Here is a 17,102-nt window from a genome sequence, read left to right as displayed (position 1 = left end):
TTCATCTGTTCATGTGATAAATTTACATTTACAGATTGTCACGCTCAGCCACCATGACACACCAAGACAGAACAAGACATGTCGTTAAGTGGACACACTGACACCTAGAGCTTTGCATGGCGACGATACTGCTGTTTTACATCATATTTCACGGTTTAAAAAGGATGGCTGCCTGGTGAAGCTTGGAAACCACAGGACAAAGGGCCTTTGGAGGGTCTTTCTCTCTCCACAATTCCCCAACTGCTCCGTCTGAATTCACGCGCTGTTTTTCTTTTCGATTTTTTTTCCTAGTTTGTTCTCTTTATAGCCTCTGGTTGTAGGAAAAGGGTGCCTGTGTGCCGCCGGGGCCACCATGCAGACAGGGCTGGGCTATTTACAGGCCCACCGAGAGGGCTGTACCATGGCGCCTCCCGCCAGCGCTCAGCCAGGGTGGGGTTGGCAGGGGCTGTACACACAAATTCGGGGGCTGGGCCTCAATACTGTCAAGGGTGGGGGCTGTAAACATGGCCGGGGGGTCCTGCCCACCCCCAGTGGTCTGTGACTGGATCTGGTCCACCAGCTGCGGGGCCGACGGCACGTCCTGGGCACAGAGGTTGTAAACACGACGAGTGGCCTTCCCATCGAAGGCGGCCGTCTCATCCGCCGTCGTGGGGGCGCCACGGGTGGGGGTGCCAGACACCATGGCCGCCTCCTCTGCCAGGCTGACGACCCCTTTGCACTCTGTATCCACGCGGTGTAGCTGCGCTCCATTTTTCTCATCTTACCAGAACAGCAGTTCTCCTGGGCCAGTGACGGCGAACCTTTTGAGCTCGGCGTGCCCGCATTTTGAAAAACCCTAACTTAACTCTGGTGCCATGTCACCTAGAGACATTTTTTGATCTTTGCCACCATAGTAAAACAAAGACTTCTATTTTTGATATTTAGTTTATATATTTAAATGCCATTTAGAGAAAAATCAACCAAAAAAATGAGTTCGCCATCACTGTCCTATGCTGACTCGGTGTGACCGAGAGCAGAGCAGGGAGCCAGACAAGAGCTAGCAAGTCTGACAGCTCAGCGACAGACGCTCTCGGCTCTAAAGACATGCTGGCATCTTCACCTCACGGGCGTGTGCGATCACTGTAGCACGGGAGATCACTCACGGGCAGGTGCGAGCTGAGCAGGGGGCCCTCAGAGGATGGGTGAGGCCGGCGGGACACAGCAGGACGGGGAGTGGGACGAACCGCCAGGAGAGAAACAGAAAAGGCAAGCACGCGGGCAGGTCGTGGTTTTGCTTTTTATTTAATCAAAGACTGGTGGGTAAACATAAATACAGCACAATTACTTCAGATCATTCTTCATATCGTGTACACACAGACCGATGAACGCAATCTGAAAGAAACCTGCGGTCAGCGATGAAATGCACTCAGCTTTCTCTTCCCTCGCTCAAAAAAAAAAAAAAAAAATTTAAAACATACAAACTCTAGGATCTCCTCAGCACACTCTCTCCTGTGACAAATGATTCAGACATAAATAGTGGGTGCAAAGAAACGCTATGCTAACGTATGCAGAACCTTTGCTAAGGAAGAGAACAGAAGCAGCCGTAATGATTCAGATACATTCAGTCACCGATAACTAGCTGTGCCCCGGAGGGCATTATCAAGAGGAGTCGTGCTGCAGAGAAAAGCTCTATACACATACACAGTGAGAAAACCAACCGCAAGGTTAACGCATGCATGTTTAATACTGGGGGGGAAATAAAGAAATCACAGCCCGCCAAAATCTCTCCACGTTTGTTATAAAAGCCCTCTGCGCTCAACTAAAATGAAAAGGATCTTAAAAGGATAATACTTGTAAAGTTTACTTAAGTCTTCTCAGCCACAGAAACTGCAATGGAAATAAATGTTCAAGAGTCATTTTCAAAACAAAAACAAAAATCTATTCTTCTGGTGACATGCATGATTGAAAGGTCTATGCAAGGGACACTGCGCTACCCGCCCACTGACCAGGAAAAACACCTCAAGTCAACGTTTAGTTTGCAGATGGCCAAAGGGTTTTGTATTCCAGCAGGAGCTCAAATCTTCTGGATCTTTTCGCCGACCACCACCGGGTTTTCTTTTCGGATTTTCTCAGCAGCGTCGGCTTTGTAATTGTAAGAGCAATTGTGTACATCGGAGTAGCGGTGTACCCCACAGTAAACATTTCCACACCGGCATTCAAACCCTGAAACGGGGTGAACACACACATCTGAGTCGGGGGCAGGTGGGCATCGGGAGCACATTTCAAGTTCAGCACAGATCGGGTGTTCGGGGCGACCGCTAGAGCACCGCTCACAGCCCAAGAACATTCGAGTTCACTAGCTGATCGCTTCAGGTTTGAGCCAGAGCACGGCTCCGGGCTCCAGGTCCCTCACCTATGACAGGGCCACTACTACCTCCTCTCAAAGCAGGTTGCTAAGTGGAAGATGGGAAACATTTCTCGCATCTAAACTCTGCCATGCGACAACAGGCACATGGTCAGCGGGCAGGCTTACATTTTAACTAAGAAAGACCAACGGCCCCTGACACAGCTGTTAACAAGTAACAGCGTCCACACAGCTGTCCTTAGCTAACCCCTCCCCTCCCCCGCCCCCCGATGGAAAGGGAGCTGAACTTTGGCTGAGCGGCTAAGACCAGGGGGTGCAGTTAGGGTGCCCGTGCATGAACCCACTGCTAACGCGGGCCAATTCCTTAGCCGCTCTGAGCCTCAACTGCCATTGTAATTTTGGAATAATAAGTTACTGTAAAGGATCAAATGAGGACTGTGTTACTTGACACAGAGTAAGCAATGGACAAACGCTACTTCGTTCAGGAAAATGCCCAGCGTTGAAGCCAAAAGAGAGATGGGAGGAGAGGGGCTGGGTCGTACACAAAACTGGCCCCGCTCCCCTAATGAGGATTGGATGGTGTGAGAGAATTTCTGGGAATGGAACACAGGATTTTCACCACTGACAATTCCTTTGCTACGGTTTTTAAACTTTAAAAGTATATTCTGGCCCTAACAGGTGTGGCTCAGTGGATAGAGCGTCGGCCTGCGGACTCAAGGGTCCCAGGTTCGATTCCGGTCAAGGGCACGTACCTGGGTTGCGGGCACATCCCCAGTGGGGGATGTGCAGGAGGCAGCTGATCGATGTTTCTCTCTCATCGATGTTTCTAACTCTCTATCCCTCTCCCCTCCTCTCTGTAAAAAATCAAAAAATATATTAAAAAATATAAAAATAAAAATCATCATTCTCCCCTTAAAAAAAATAAATAAAACTATACTCCGTAGCTTTTTCAGAAGCATGAATGACAAGGAAGCCAGCAGCGACCCCAGGCGGGTGGCCTGGGCAGGGTGAGGTCAGGAAGTCTGCGGCCCCTGTCAGAGTGGGAGGGTTTCTGAGCGCTGGAAGGCCTCTGTCTGACACTGAATACTGTGTATTTCCGCGTGTCTTCTCTGCACGTGCTCGGCTGGGCCGGTCTTAAACATCTTGGATGTGAGACTAGCATCTCCTTCCGCTTTACCTCCCACCTGCTCCTCGGCAGGGACACCTTCCTCACACACAGTTTTGTTCAAAATCTGACCCCCGCTCCTCTCAGCTCGCACTGAAGTCAGCACAACGCCGGGCACACGGCAGACAACGAATGTCACCTGTGCAGCTGCGACTGCTCCCCCAGTGCACCCCGTGCACCCCAGTGCACCCCCGTGCACAGCGCTAGCCTCTCCTCTGCTCTGCATGACCCTCACGTGCTCTGCCCACGGCCACCGTCCCCGCTCCTGGTCCCAGAGCTGCCCTGTTCCCTCCCTTCTCGAGTTTTCCTCAGGCGAAACGCCCGTTTCCATCAGGGAAGCCGTGCTCATCCCTCAAGTCCCAGCTACATCATCTGCCTTCATCACACTTTCCTCCACTCGCCTCTCCTCCTCCTCCCCTCCTTTTTTTAAAAAAATACATTTTTATTGATTTCAGAGAGGAAGGGAGAGAGAAACATCAATGAGAGAGAATCATGAACCGGCTGCCTCCTGCAGGCCGCCCCCTATAGGGGATCAAGCCCGCAACCCAGGCATGTGCCCTTGACCGGTAATCGAACCCGGGACCCTTCAGTCCGCAGGTCGATGCTCTATCCACTGAGCCACACCAGCCAGGGCGCCTCTTCTTTTACATAGTAAGTCAGTCACTCCCGTCCCTGAACTCCCAAACCAATCTACGTGATAGCACTTCATGCCCTTCCCTTGCTAAATACCCAAGCGGCATCTGGAACACTTTTTCTCCCTCCCTCTCCTAACAACTACGCCACCTGACAGCCCTGCTATAGGGGTCCACACGGATCGATCCCGTATTGCGTGGCAGCCCGGGGCGCGTTGCCTTACATGCGTTAACACGTGTGAACTCACGGAACCCTCACAGCAGCCTATGGTCAGCCCTTTATCCGAAGTCCTCCCCAGCTCGCCCGGCTCTGACATGGCCTCTCCACTGCTGGCCCCGAAGGCAGGGGCCACAGCCTGGCTCACTGACCTCCCTTGTCTGACACCCTCAAGCTCCGCTGCAACCATCGCTTAAGAGAAAACTATTCACTCCGCCTTTAGGTACGGAATTAAAGCTGCTTTTATTTCTTTACGGAAGCGCAGAAGCTGAGCTTGCCCATATCCCCTCTCCCGGGAACAGAGCCGGCCTCGCTGAGGCCGGGAGCGGGGAGCAGGCGTCACTCAACACGCAACCTCACGCTCAAAGCGTTTGCCGGAGCCCTTACCGGTAAGTCCCACTTTCTTCCTGCACATGAAACAGCGATTCTTTTTCTGTTTTGGTTTTTCGAGAGATTTGTTCTGCTCTTCGGTCGGCTGCTGGGCCGTATCTGATACTGAAGCTGACAAAAACAGGGGCGGGGGGAGATGCGTTATTCAGGAAGGGGGGTCTGGGTGGCCGCTGTCCCCCCCCACCCCCGCCCGCCCCGGCTGGTCTGTTACCCAGAGGATAAATGAGGGATTTTGTGACATTAGTTACAAAGCAGTTTCTGTAACCCCACCCTTGCTGTTAAACGTATGTAGGTTTGTATGTAATGTATGTACACACATGTTCACAGTGACTCCAGAAGGTGTTGGAATTTCTATATTTTGTGATAATTATGTATTTGACCAATACAAGGTATGCGTGCGTACGTACATGTCCGTGTACACACGCGCGTGCGCACACACACACACACACACGCACACACTACCTGTTACCCTGAGCGAGTGCTGAGAAAACGGCCTTATGCAAACGTGTGAACGTGGCTGGGTCGGAACTACGGAGGTTCCTGGGGGGCCAGGGGAGGGAGCTGAAACCAGACTCAGTGGAATGCGAAGGATGTTTACAATTTTCGGAATGCCTCGCATAAAACCTTTAAGATGCTCACAGTAAGATAAAGTGATGAAGTTTTATGGTTAAGGTCACACATGGATGCATTTCCCGAGTGACAGCAAGGCCAGCGGAACCAGGACCCGCGTCAGATGACTGCCCTGGACCTCCTGTGACCCCGTCACCTGCCACCACCCGCTCGGCCTCCGAGGCGTCACCAGGCGCGTCTGTAGCACGACCAGCAGACGTGACCCGGCTCCGCAGCACCGCCCTGCCCGGATCAAGGTCTCAACCTCCCCACTGTGTCACCGCGGGTCCCCCTCCTTCAGAAGCTACTGCTCAGCCTGTGGGGCCAGGCCGGCCCCTCCGCCACTCCCAGTCCAAAGGCCTCCCCGTCTCTCCCTTACGCCATCGAGGTCATCCTCACCTTTTAAAGGCACATCTGGATGATGCTCTCACCGAGCTCCCAGCCAGGGCCACAGTCTTGTAAGGCTGAGTTCGGCACCCGTCCCCCGGGACGCCCCGACCCAGTTCTCTGCAGCTCCCCCTCGGATGACCCAACACGGGGCCACGGCAACCCACGCCTCAGTCGCCCGCCATCTGCCGTGACAAATCTAACCGCAGGCCGGCGGGCGGGACAGGAAACGAGACACGTAGCCCACATGGTCAGCGGCATCTGACATACTGTCAGGCCGGACCCCATGTCCGCCCTTCCACCGGGGCTGCCTACTGCACGGCAGGCGTCGATCAACATCTGCGGGACCGTTCCCCAGGGTCAGCCTCCCGCCCTGTACACCTGCCTGACAGTCACCCAGACCTGTGTCCTCACTGCCGTTCCCCAGCGTCAGCCTCCCGCCCTGTACACCTGCCTGACAGTCACCCAGACCTGTGTCCTCACTGCCCGTTCCCCAGCGTCAGCCTCCCGCCCTGTACACCTGCCTGACAGTCATCCAGACCTGTGTCCTCACAGCCCGTTCCCCAGCGTCAGCCTCCCGCCCTGTACGCTTCTGCTCACCATTTCTTCTCCTCTTCATGCACCTGCCGTCCACGCACCTGGACGCACACAGCAGGCACCCCCTGCCACGGTCCTTGCATTTAGCAGGTTTCAAAGTTTGCCCCGTGGTAGCAGGACCAGCACGTCATCCCTTTCGGCGGGTGAATAGCACCCTGTGCATGTGTTTGTCCACTCACCTGCTGATGGCCACTGGGTTGTCCCCACACTGTGATAATTCTGAGTAAGGCTCCGGCCATGCTTCAACTTTCTGCCTGACTACCCTCATGCCCGCACCACGAGTCTTGATTACGGACGTGTGTCGTTTAGTCCTCCGCCAACATAGCTCTACTTTTTCTAGACTATTCTGGCTCTTCTCACCCACTCTTTACAATCAGGATAAATGTGATTTTGAATCCACGCAGCTTTCCTAAATTAGTTCGAAGGGACTGTTCCTCTCTGACTGTCTGAACCACTGACTCAATGATTCCACTCTGTATGGAGGCGGGAACCCTCAGAGCTGGAAAGAGTCCGAGACCCCGCCTCGCTCTGCCCTGAGCCTGGCAATGACCCGCTGTCCTAGAATGCTCACGTGACGGGGAGCTCACCACCTCAGGACAGGCCTTTGTTCTGCTGCTGGGAAGCTGCAAAATTCTCGCCCTGTCACCTCCAAAGGAGCTTTTAATATTGAAATTCGATTCCTTTCCACTTGCTCTATGTGAAACCTGTCGAACCAGGCTGCTCCCTTCCGCCTCCCAGCCTGAGGCAAGGCACACGCCACGCCACAGACCGGACCGCATCAGCACCCCCGTCTTACCTCACACGTCCAGGGGATAACTACGTTTTGGGAATTTTCTCATTTCTACTTTTAAAATACCCCTCATCTCTACCCTTTCTTCAACATTTCTATTCAACTAAAACATGAAACTATACACTTATATTTACTAGAGGCCTGATGCATTAAGATTCGTGCAAGAATGGGCCTTCCTTCCCCTGGCTGCCGGCGCTGCCTTCGCTCCGGCCCGGAGCTGCCTTTCCGCCTTCCCATGCTGCCTAGAGGCCTGTGTATGCAAATTAACCCACCGTTGTTGGGTTAATTTGCATACTCACTCCTGACTGGCTGGTGGGCATCATGAAGGTACGGTCAATTTGCACCTTTCTCTTTTATTAGCATAGATGAGTTTGTAAGGACTAGAATAGTTATGTTGGCCAGGCAGCACATCATTTGTTGGCAAGAAGTCAGAGCAGGGGGATTCGCTGTCTTAACGAATTTAAACTTGAGCAAACGGAGGTGGAGAGGGACGGATGTGCCTGTCCTCACCATGCAAACACCATGTACAATGGGAGGTTTCCCTGGCGAGGGCGTCTTCCCCTTGAAAGTCCCACAGGCAACAGGACGCACCGTGCATCCCTGGCCTGTCTTCACTTCACACACCAGGGGAATTAACTCAGGAAACACGGGCCACTGAACAAATGCCTCCTCTACGATCTCTGTGGCTAAGAGCCTTTCTACACGCCCCCACGTCTTCCTAGGTCCCTGGGACCCACGACCGGGACACAGAGAGGAGGGGCCCGGACAAGAGACGGCACCTGAAAATGCCAGCAACGCATGCACCTGTGCGCCGTGAGTCACGGGTGGGGAGACGTGACTGCCAGGCCAGTTCAAGCGTCTCTTAGGAAATCGGAGTCAAAAATAGGAGGTTCCTCTCAACCCAGCAGCCCCAGTTTGCTCGGAGAGGAAACAGCACTTAGGCTAAACTCGCTGAAACAATTACAGATAATCACATAACACGACCACGCATTCAGTTCCACGTATCTGTCAAACGAAACAGAATGTGACGCTGCTGAGCCTGTGAGGCCTCTCCGTCAGCTAAACACTTGAGAAAACACTCTGCTCAGAAGGAACATGAATGTGAGGATGTTTGAGGCGACGAATTTAGGAACCGTATGCACGCAGCACAGTGCCCGACCCATCAGTCCCATGTGACATCGATGACAAAGGAGATGCCAGCTCGTATGCAAACCTTGCAGGTCTTCTGTCTCAGGCGCTGCTTTGTCCGCAGATGTGCTATCCCCTTGGGAAGATGTTACAGATTCTGATAAAAGTGGCTGATTTGATACAGGACTAGAAAAGCAAACACATTTTAGGTTTTAAAATGGCATCTCTATGCATGAACAGTAACTAAAGGGACATAATAAGAAGAGTTCAGCATCTCTAACTAGATCATTAAGACAAGAATTCACACAGAAATGCCTGTGATCACTGAATCACAGAACTCTGAAACTAGAGGCTCATTGGGACCCCCAGTTTATAGGTTTGGAAATAAGGCAACAGGTGCGTTCCCTGTGTGTGAATTCACTGAATGAAAACTGGTGTGATACAGACACGCCCAGGCAACCCTAATACAAAGTTTAAACGGTATCCTGGCAAAATGGAGTGGGACATCTCCCGTCATGAAGTGAAAAAAGAAACGATGAGTAGAAACCTAGGATTTGTTTCCTAACAGTAGAATAAAAATAAAACAATATTCTGTATTTTCTGGCTTCTAAATGATGTGACGTCCAAGTTTAAAACAACAACACACTACAATACAGATAAATACGAGTTCCACATCATGAGATGAAACAGAGAGGGCCTCTGAGAAGACCGCTTTTTCATATGAAACGCTACGACTTGCAGAGTAAGACTACAGCTGGAGAACTGCGTATGCTTCTGAAGGATTCAGGGCTGGATCAGATATACGAGGAGGAGGAAGAGGAAAGCTTTCTGAATAGGAAATCTGAAAGACAGTCTCCCCAACCTCACCTCAACATAAAACCAAAAAAAAGAGGCCTTTTCTAACTCGTCAGGAATAATAATGAGACAGACAGGACTTTAGGCCAGTTAATCCTGACGTGACCTGACATGATTTTCCTTAACGAGACTGATCCCACACGGAATAGGGTCTTTACTTCCTCGCTCCCCCGTCCCGCCCAGAGGCCATGCCTACCTTGGCTGCATAGATGAAGACGTCGAGTCTAGCGTGGACGGCGCTTCCGGGACACTGCCGTCTGTGCACTGAACTGGTAGAGAGTCAGACAGGCTACTGACAGATGTGGCTGCAACGGTACCACATTGCGTATTAGTGATTCTGCACATGGGACAGCCCGCCACCTTATCTAAAAAAATCAAGATCGTTTTTCCACAAAATGCAGCACATGAACCTGGTTTTCCTATATAATAGGCTGGTGAATTGCTTCTAGTTAAAGTGTTTCCAATACTATGGTTTTCCAACGAAAATACCGTGGATGTTTAGCCGTGAAGGAAACCATACACACTGCACGTGTTAGCACACGGAGCCCCTGCTCTGCGGACTGAGTATCACCAGGCCCTGTGCCTTCCAGACAGCTCCCAAGCCCAGCGCGGAAGCGAGATGGTGGCAATGAGATAACTTCGCAGGGAGGCGAACCCAGGCTCAGAATGGAAACCCTGCTCAGCACATTAGGTCGCATCGTTTTCCCTGTCCTTCATCAGGCAGAAACACAGATGATGATTTTGGTTAAAAAACAGTCATTTGTACGCCTAAGAAAACTTGGAGAAGTTTGAACAAATAGCTCTAGCTCTTGGCTTGAACACAAAGTGCTGGTGAGAAAGATTCTGTAAAAAACATTTAGCTCTAACCGGTTTGGCTCAGTGGTTAGAGCATCGGCCTGCGGACTCAAGGGTCCCGGGTTCGATTCCGGTCAAGGGCATGTACCTTGGTTGTGGGCACATCCCCAGTGGGGGGTGTGCAGGAGACAGCTGATCGATGTTTCTCTCTCTCATTGATGTTTCTAACTCTCTATCCCTCTCCCTTCCTCTCTGTAAAAAGAAAAAAAAAAATCAATAAAATATATTTAAAAAAACACACATTTAAATGAACTAACAATCAGCCAGCATGTTCATCAAGCACAGAAACTAGACACATGGGATTAACCTGCACGTGGCCCAGCCTGGGGAGTTCTAGAAACGCCTGACTTTGCAAAGCTGACCCTCGGAGTCCCTGCCTCCCCCCCCGCCACCACCCCCCGCCCGTCACTTTCCACAGCTGTTGACCCAGAAGCCCGCCTCACCCCCAGGAGGGTCCTCTGACGCGGGAAGGCACAGAGGACTCAATGGCTGGCGCTGCACGCCCCTTCCCTGCCACGCCTCTCCTCCCTCGCGGGCTCAGACTTCCTCTCAGGCCAGCTGTGGCTACCTGTCACCTCTTTCCTTCAGGAGTCCTCCAAGATCCAAGAGCCATGCCCTCCTGCAGCCCGCCCCCTGACCTTACGCTCCCGGACGGCGGGCACACCGGAAGCCAGCCTCTGTTTTAATAGGACAGCGGAGTCTGCAGCTCCGAGGCTGTGACAGGGGCTGAGGGTAGTTCTTCTCAGCGGGCCACTCCCATGCCGCTGCCCTACCACTGATCACCACGCTGCGTGACGAGACGTGTCCCTGACACAGACAGAGTAGAGCGAGAAGGACGGGGGAGCTTTCGGGAAAGGGTCCGGTGCACGCCCCGCGCCATCCCAGTCGCTGCGCTGTGCGGGGTCACTCACCGGGGGGGCTTATCCTGTCGTTACTGCTGTTCTGTCGCTGGAGGTGCTCCTTGTAGCACACGGAGCACATGCCGTTGGTGCGCGGGTTCCCATAGAACCCGCAGCCCGTGGAGCACAGCATAGGCACTTGGCTGTGGTTCGCTTCTTGCGCCATGTTCCTCCGCTGCACACCTGGAACGGACAGAGGGTGAGCAGAGGTGCCCACGCTGCCGTCACACGCCACCCAGATGTGCTTTGTGTGAGACAGAGAAGCCCACACATCCTCCCCCCGAGCCCCCACAGTTCAGGGAAAGACAACGTAAACGTTACAGGACACACACTGAGCCTGCATCGCTCGCCCGCTCTACACAAGCAGGTCTGCCAGCGGAGAGAGCAGGAACACCTCCCAGAGAAAGGTCCCCCTCAGAAGACTCCACACCAGCAGAGGCTAAGGAAAATCCTCTAAGCCTAGCTCAGTTTGGACTCCTAATCGTACCTAATAATAGACAAACATGTAAATTGACCGTCCCTCCGCTATGCTCACCAGCCAATCAGGAGAGTATGCACATTAACCCAACAAAGATGGCGGTTAATTTGCATAAGTAGGCACGAAGCGGCAGAGCGAAGACTGAAGGCTCCGGCCGGAGCGAAGGCCTGGGTCCCGGGTGCCGGCAGCCAGGGGAAGGGAAGGCCTAGTGCACGGATCTCTTTGTGCAACGGGCCTCTGGTAATAATAATAATATACGTTATACTAGCAAATGTTGCTCTGTAATACTGTTAACGTCTAACAGTTTAAACTGTGGTCCGAGGCCACGTTTTAACGTGCGTAATTTCTTCTGTTTAAAAAGCATGTAGCCTAGCATCAGTGCTGGCGAGGGCATGGGGAAGTGGGCAGATGCTGTTGAAATGAGAAACTGGGGCGATGATTCTGGAAAGCAACCTGGCCGTTCCCCCTAAGGGCCCCGTGAGAGACTGCCCTGCGGCCACTCACGCTCCCAGAGGGTCTCCCATGGGGGTAACTAGGCACCATCAGAAAAAGAAATGGCACAACGTGAAACGCACACACAATATGCTGCCAATTCAGGTAAAAGGGCATCAATGAACCATCCCAAAGGACGGATCAAGATGACAAAGCCAACGGCGACTCTTTTTCTGATCGGCACCTTTTAAAAGCCTCTTCAGGGAAGATACGACTTGCCTAATGGAATAATGTTTTTAAAGATCATTTAACAATTAAAAACCACCAGGACAGAGGCCCTATGTGGGGAGCACGTGAAGGCAAGGGCAATCGGAGCGGACGGGAGGGTCCCACGTGCCCTCTCTCAGCAGCAAGGGGCACTGGCCATGAGCAGCATGGCAGCGGGGACAGCAGGCTCTTCCTGTAAAAGCTCCCACAGGAACAGAAGGTGTAGGTACATTAAGATGCGTCTGTGTTCCGGGATCTGGAACACGAGGGGCCGCGTTTTGCCATTCATGTTACCACCCCGACGTTTCCACACCTGAACTGCCAGGACAGACCCGGGGGTGGGGGGTGGGGGGTGGGGTTGAGGGGGGATCTAACGCAGATTCAGAACCAGGAGCCACAATGCACTTGACTGGATCACAAACCAAGGCAGCCAGCTGATGGAGCGCCTTCAACCCTAAGGGTCCAATTTCGGGTTCTGACAGCCACCTTTCTTACTCCACGAAGGCAGGTCATCCCAGGACCCGATCCTGCCGCCCTGGAACACACGTATGTGCGCCACTTCAGGCCCCGCCCCCGCATGGTTCTGTGCAGAGCCCTGTCGCATTTTACACAGTAACTAACAGTGACGAGATACAAAAGCTGCGGACACACATTTTCTGCCCGGGGCCTGGCTCCTGAGGGAGGTGTGTTTGCCTGGCCTGGGTGCCAGGGCCAGGGCTCCAGGTCACGTACGCAGCTCGGAAGCGATGGCCCTGGGCTCAGTCCAGGTGGTCTGGCTCCGAAGTCCGCGCTGCCCCCGGGCTGTCCACGTGTGCGCCATGGGCCCGGTCACATTGTTTTGTACCAACGCTCAGGAGCTATTTGCCTTTTCACTCTGACGTGTTACAGAAGCAACAGGGGACACGCCTGGGGCCTGGCCAAGGAGCCAAACCCTGCCAGGGCCCCCAAGAAAAGCTGGGGGACTCTTCATCACCACGTGTTCACACAAGTCCATTTTTCTGAGTCTTGGCCCTGAACACATGTGTCTTGTTAGTAACCTGTGTGACGGGCTGGGCGGCACGCATGAAGCACGCCTGCTGAGCACGGCGGCAGGGCGGGTGGGGAGAAAGAGCGCTGCGCTCTGTCCCAGCTGCACGCTGACGGAGTCTTCTTTTCCTGAAACAGGCTTTTTGTTTCAACAAACTCTCGTTATTCAGACGTGAGTACACGGCAGACATCTCAAAAATGACCACAGGGAGCTTGTCACTGGAAGAAACACAGCTAGTAGCAATTATGCCAAGGACAACATCCGAGCGGAAAACCATCGAGACCAGCACCCCCGATGGTTAGGGGGCTCCGGCTAAGATCGGTGGTGACACTGATGAGATGTGGGTGGTTGGTACCACATCAGCGTTTGCGAGATCAGCGCCAGTCAGCGAACCAGTATTTTCCGAGTGACCACCGCGTAACGGTACGAAATTACTCACCAACAAAATAGCTATTCGAAGTGAAAGACAGACCAATGGATTTTAAAGCAACAGAACAAAAGTCTTTATGGAGCCTGAGATCCTACTGCATGGAGCCCTTTAAGAAGCTACACACAGTTTTCGGGTGATGCCAAAGGACCCCTCTGTTACCTGAGGAGGTTACTGACATGCTCCTTCCCCTCCCGCTACACACAGTGACACCCCGTCTCCGCAGCATCGTAACAGACCGAGCACAGGCACCTGGGAGAACCGGCTGTTGGCTACGAAGCCAGGCCCCGAAGCGTCGGCAAGAAGGGGCAACATGCCACTTCCCCACCTAACCAGACAGACAGACAGACACACAGACACACAGACACACACACAGACACAGACACAGACACACACACACAGACACAGACAGACACACACACACAGACACATAGACACAGACACAGACACACACACACACACACAGAGACACACAGACACAGACAGACACACAGACACAGACACAGACACACACACACACACACACACAGACACTAGAGGCCCGGTGCATGAAATTCACGCACGGATAAGGTCCCTAGGCCTGGCCAGCGATCAGGGCCAATCGGGGACTTCCTTCCAGCTGCTGGCTGCCCGCTGGGGCCTGTCGGCTGGGGGGAGGGACCAGGGAAGCTCTTGCATTGAGCGTCTGCCCCCTGGTGGTCAGTGCGTGTCATAGCACCCGGTCGTTCTGGTTGTTCCAGTCGCTTAGGCTTTTATATATAGAGATACGTATGTGTATGTGTATGTAAAATACAGACATAGACATATAGCATATCTGTAAAATTAAAATTGTATAGAGTGGGAGTCAAATTAGGAACTGTGTGAAAAGGCTTCTCAGGTGTGCAATAAAGCAAAAAAGACCGAGGAACACTGTTCTAAACCACCTCTTGGATGCTGCCGAATCGTGACGCTAAAATGAAGATAAGAACTAAAGGAACTTTGCCCACTGGCACTTTAGTACATGGCTGGCAATCACATACCCCCAAAAAGATAAATATTCTCTTTCTACTAAAACTCAAGTAAACAGCCACAGATTAAAAAGTACAACATGACAACCGAGCCGTTCTATGTCGCAATACCCGCTTTGAACAGTAAGATTAAAATGGAAAACCCAGGAACGCTGGCCATTTCCCGAAGCCAAACTGCCCTGCACAGCAGCAGATTCACAATGATTTTCAAAGCCAAGAGCGTTCTCAGAAAACACTATTGTCCTGGCAGATAAGAAGCACAAAGGATTTCACAGCTCCCTCCACAGCAAGAAAAGGGAGGGGGAGAACCAACCTTACGTATTCAGGTCCAGGCCTCGCAATGCAGATGCGGAAGGGCAAACCACAGAAGGGCATTCTGGTTTACGGGAACGGGGAGTGGGAGATGTGGGGCCTCCGTGGCCACTGTGCCCACTCAGCAGGTAGCACAGCGTGCGAGGCCCAGGGGTCTGGCATTCGGAGGGAAGGGAGGAGAATGGAAGGGTAGGATGGTTCCCTAGCTGCAGTTCTGTGGGATTAGAAAGCTACAAATCCAGGGAGATCAGGAATGGCATTACCAGCCCTAACCGGTTTGGCTCAGTGGATAGAGCGCCGGCCTGTGGACTCAAGGGTCCCGGGTTCAATTCTGGTCAAGGCATGTACCTTGGTTGTGGGCACATCCCCAGTGGGGGGCGTGCAAGAGGCAGCTGATTGATGCTTCTCTCTCATCGATGTTTCTAGCTCTCTATCTCTCTCCCTTCCTCTCTGTAAAAAATCAATAAAATCTATTTAAAAAACACACACAAAAAACCCGCAACCTGAGAGGGTAGAAGCCCTCTAGACAGGGCTGCAGAATGGCTCGGAGCTTCCTATGGACCAAGAAGTGCTGAGCTTTATTTACATGATCTCAGCTAGTTCTCTCCAGAATCCTATGGTGTTGGTGCTACTGATAGCCATCCCCATTTCATTTTATTTAAAAAAAAATATTTTTATTGATTTTAAAGAGGAAAGGAGAGGGAGGGAGAGGGAGAGGGAGAGGGAGAGGGAAACATCAATGATGAGAATCATTGATCAGCTGCCTCCTGCACGCCCCCTACTGGGGATGGAGCCTGCAACCAAGGTATGTGCCCTTGACTGGAATCGAACCAGGGACCCTTCAGTCTGCAGGCTGACGCTCTATCCACTGAGCCACACCGGCTAGGGCAGCCATCCCCATTTTAAAAACCAGGACTTAACAGAGACTTTACAACCTGCCCCATGTCACACAGGTAGTAACAGCTAGGTTTTTATTTTAAAAATGAAGATAATGACTTTCAGAGTCCATCCCCTAACTTTCTGAACATTCATCACTTCTTATTTTCTTAATTTGAAGATCATTTAAAATCTCATTCATTTATTTTTCAACCGTAAGATATTATGCAGCTTTGATTAGCTTAGCCAAGCTCTTTTAAAAAAATTTGCGTTTCCTTTAAGTCCTTTTACCTAAGGAATTGTCATGAGCATAAAAATTCAAGATCGTATATTTTAATTAATTTATTTTTTTAAAAAAATATATATTTTATTGATTTTTTACAGAGAGGAAGGAAGAGGGCTAGAGAGTTAGAAACATCGATGAGAGAGAAACATTGATCAGCTGCCTCCTGCACGGGATGTGCCCGCAACCAAGGCACATGCTCTTGACTGGAATCGAACCTGGGACCCTTGAGTCCGCAGGCCGATGCTCTATCCACTGAGCCACACCGGTTAGGGCAAGATCATATATTTTAAGGCTGCAAAGACTCCCAGCGCCCCGACTCATCATGTAAGCATCGGTTGCTAGTTCCTAGGTTATGCTCTCTGACCGTTTCAACCCGGGGTCTTTACTGCTCATTCTGGGAGAAGGAAACATTCAGACCATGTTGAGTTAAGTAAGAGTGGACAGCGAACTGACCTTGCACTGCAGGCACCAGAGGGCGAGGCCAGCTCCCCCTCCCCGCCTGCCTTGCGCAACCCTCAGAATTGGCTCATCTACTTTGCAAGCTGATCAAATGGACAGCCCAGAAAAGGACAAAGTAGGACTATGGCATCTTCTACTGTAATTTATATTTATGTATTTATTTATTAAATATATTTTTATTGATTATGGAGAGGAAGGAAGGGGGAGAGAAAGAGAGAGAGAGAGAGAGAGAGAGAGAGAGAGAGAGAAACATCAGTGATGAGAGAGAATCATGGACCAGCTGCCTCCTGCACGCCCCCCACTGGGGATGGAGCCCACAACCCGGGCCTGTGCTCTTGATCGTAATCGAACCTGGGACCCTTCAGTCCGCAGGCCGACACTCTACCTACTGAGCAACACCGGCTACGGCATGGAGACGCTCTGACTGGCATTCCCACCTGCGACGCCCTCAGGCTGCCTCTGCCCACTCCCTGGCCTCAGGGTTGGCCGCTTTCTGTGAATGACCACACAGGACCGTAGGCTTCTCGGACTTGCACACAGGCTCTGCTGCCACCACCTGACCGCACGGCGGTGCAAAGGCAGCCACAGACAACCATGAACACGGACGTGGCTGCCGTGGCCAGTAGAGCCACACGATGGCCACTACACCCCGAATTTCATAGA

General features: G+C 52.1%; 1 protein-coding gene across 5 annotated transcripts in view; it reads right to left on the bottom strand.

Moving 5' to 3' along the window:
- Positions 1-1,262: 1,262 nt before the first annotated feature.
- ZFAND6 (zinc finger AN1-type containing 6) overlaps positions 1,263-17,102 on the bottom strand; it is a 47,885-nt gene continuing 32,045 nt past the window's right edge. For all 5 annotated transcript variants that reach the window (XM_081114931.1, XM_081114930.1, XM_081114933.1 and 2 more), the window contains 5 exons: positions 10,881-11,051; positions 9,311-9,419; positions 8,345-8,445; positions 4,746-4,859; positions 1,263-2,202 (listed from right to left, as the gene is read on the bottom strand). In XM_081114931.1, the coding sequence (XP_080971057.1) occupies positions 2,054-2,202; positions 4,746-4,859; positions 8,345-8,445; positions 9,311-9,419; positions 10,881-11,034 (627 nt within the window). In that variant the 5' untranslated portion in view covers positions 11,035-11,051 and the 3' untranslated portion in view covers positions 1,263-2,053. The remainder of the gene's footprint in view (positions 2,203-4,745; positions 4,860-8,344; positions 8,446-9,310; positions 9,420-10,880; positions 11,052-17,102) is intronic.

This window comes from Myotis nattereri, assembly GCF_964212035.1.
Source record: "Myotis nattereri genome assembly, chromosome: 21".
NCBI lineage: Eukaryota > Metazoa > Chordata > Mammalia > Chiroptera > Vespertilionidae > Myotis > Myotis nattereri.
Note: the sequence above shows the minus strand (reverse complement) of the source record. Positions and strands in the feature narration are given on the sequence as shown.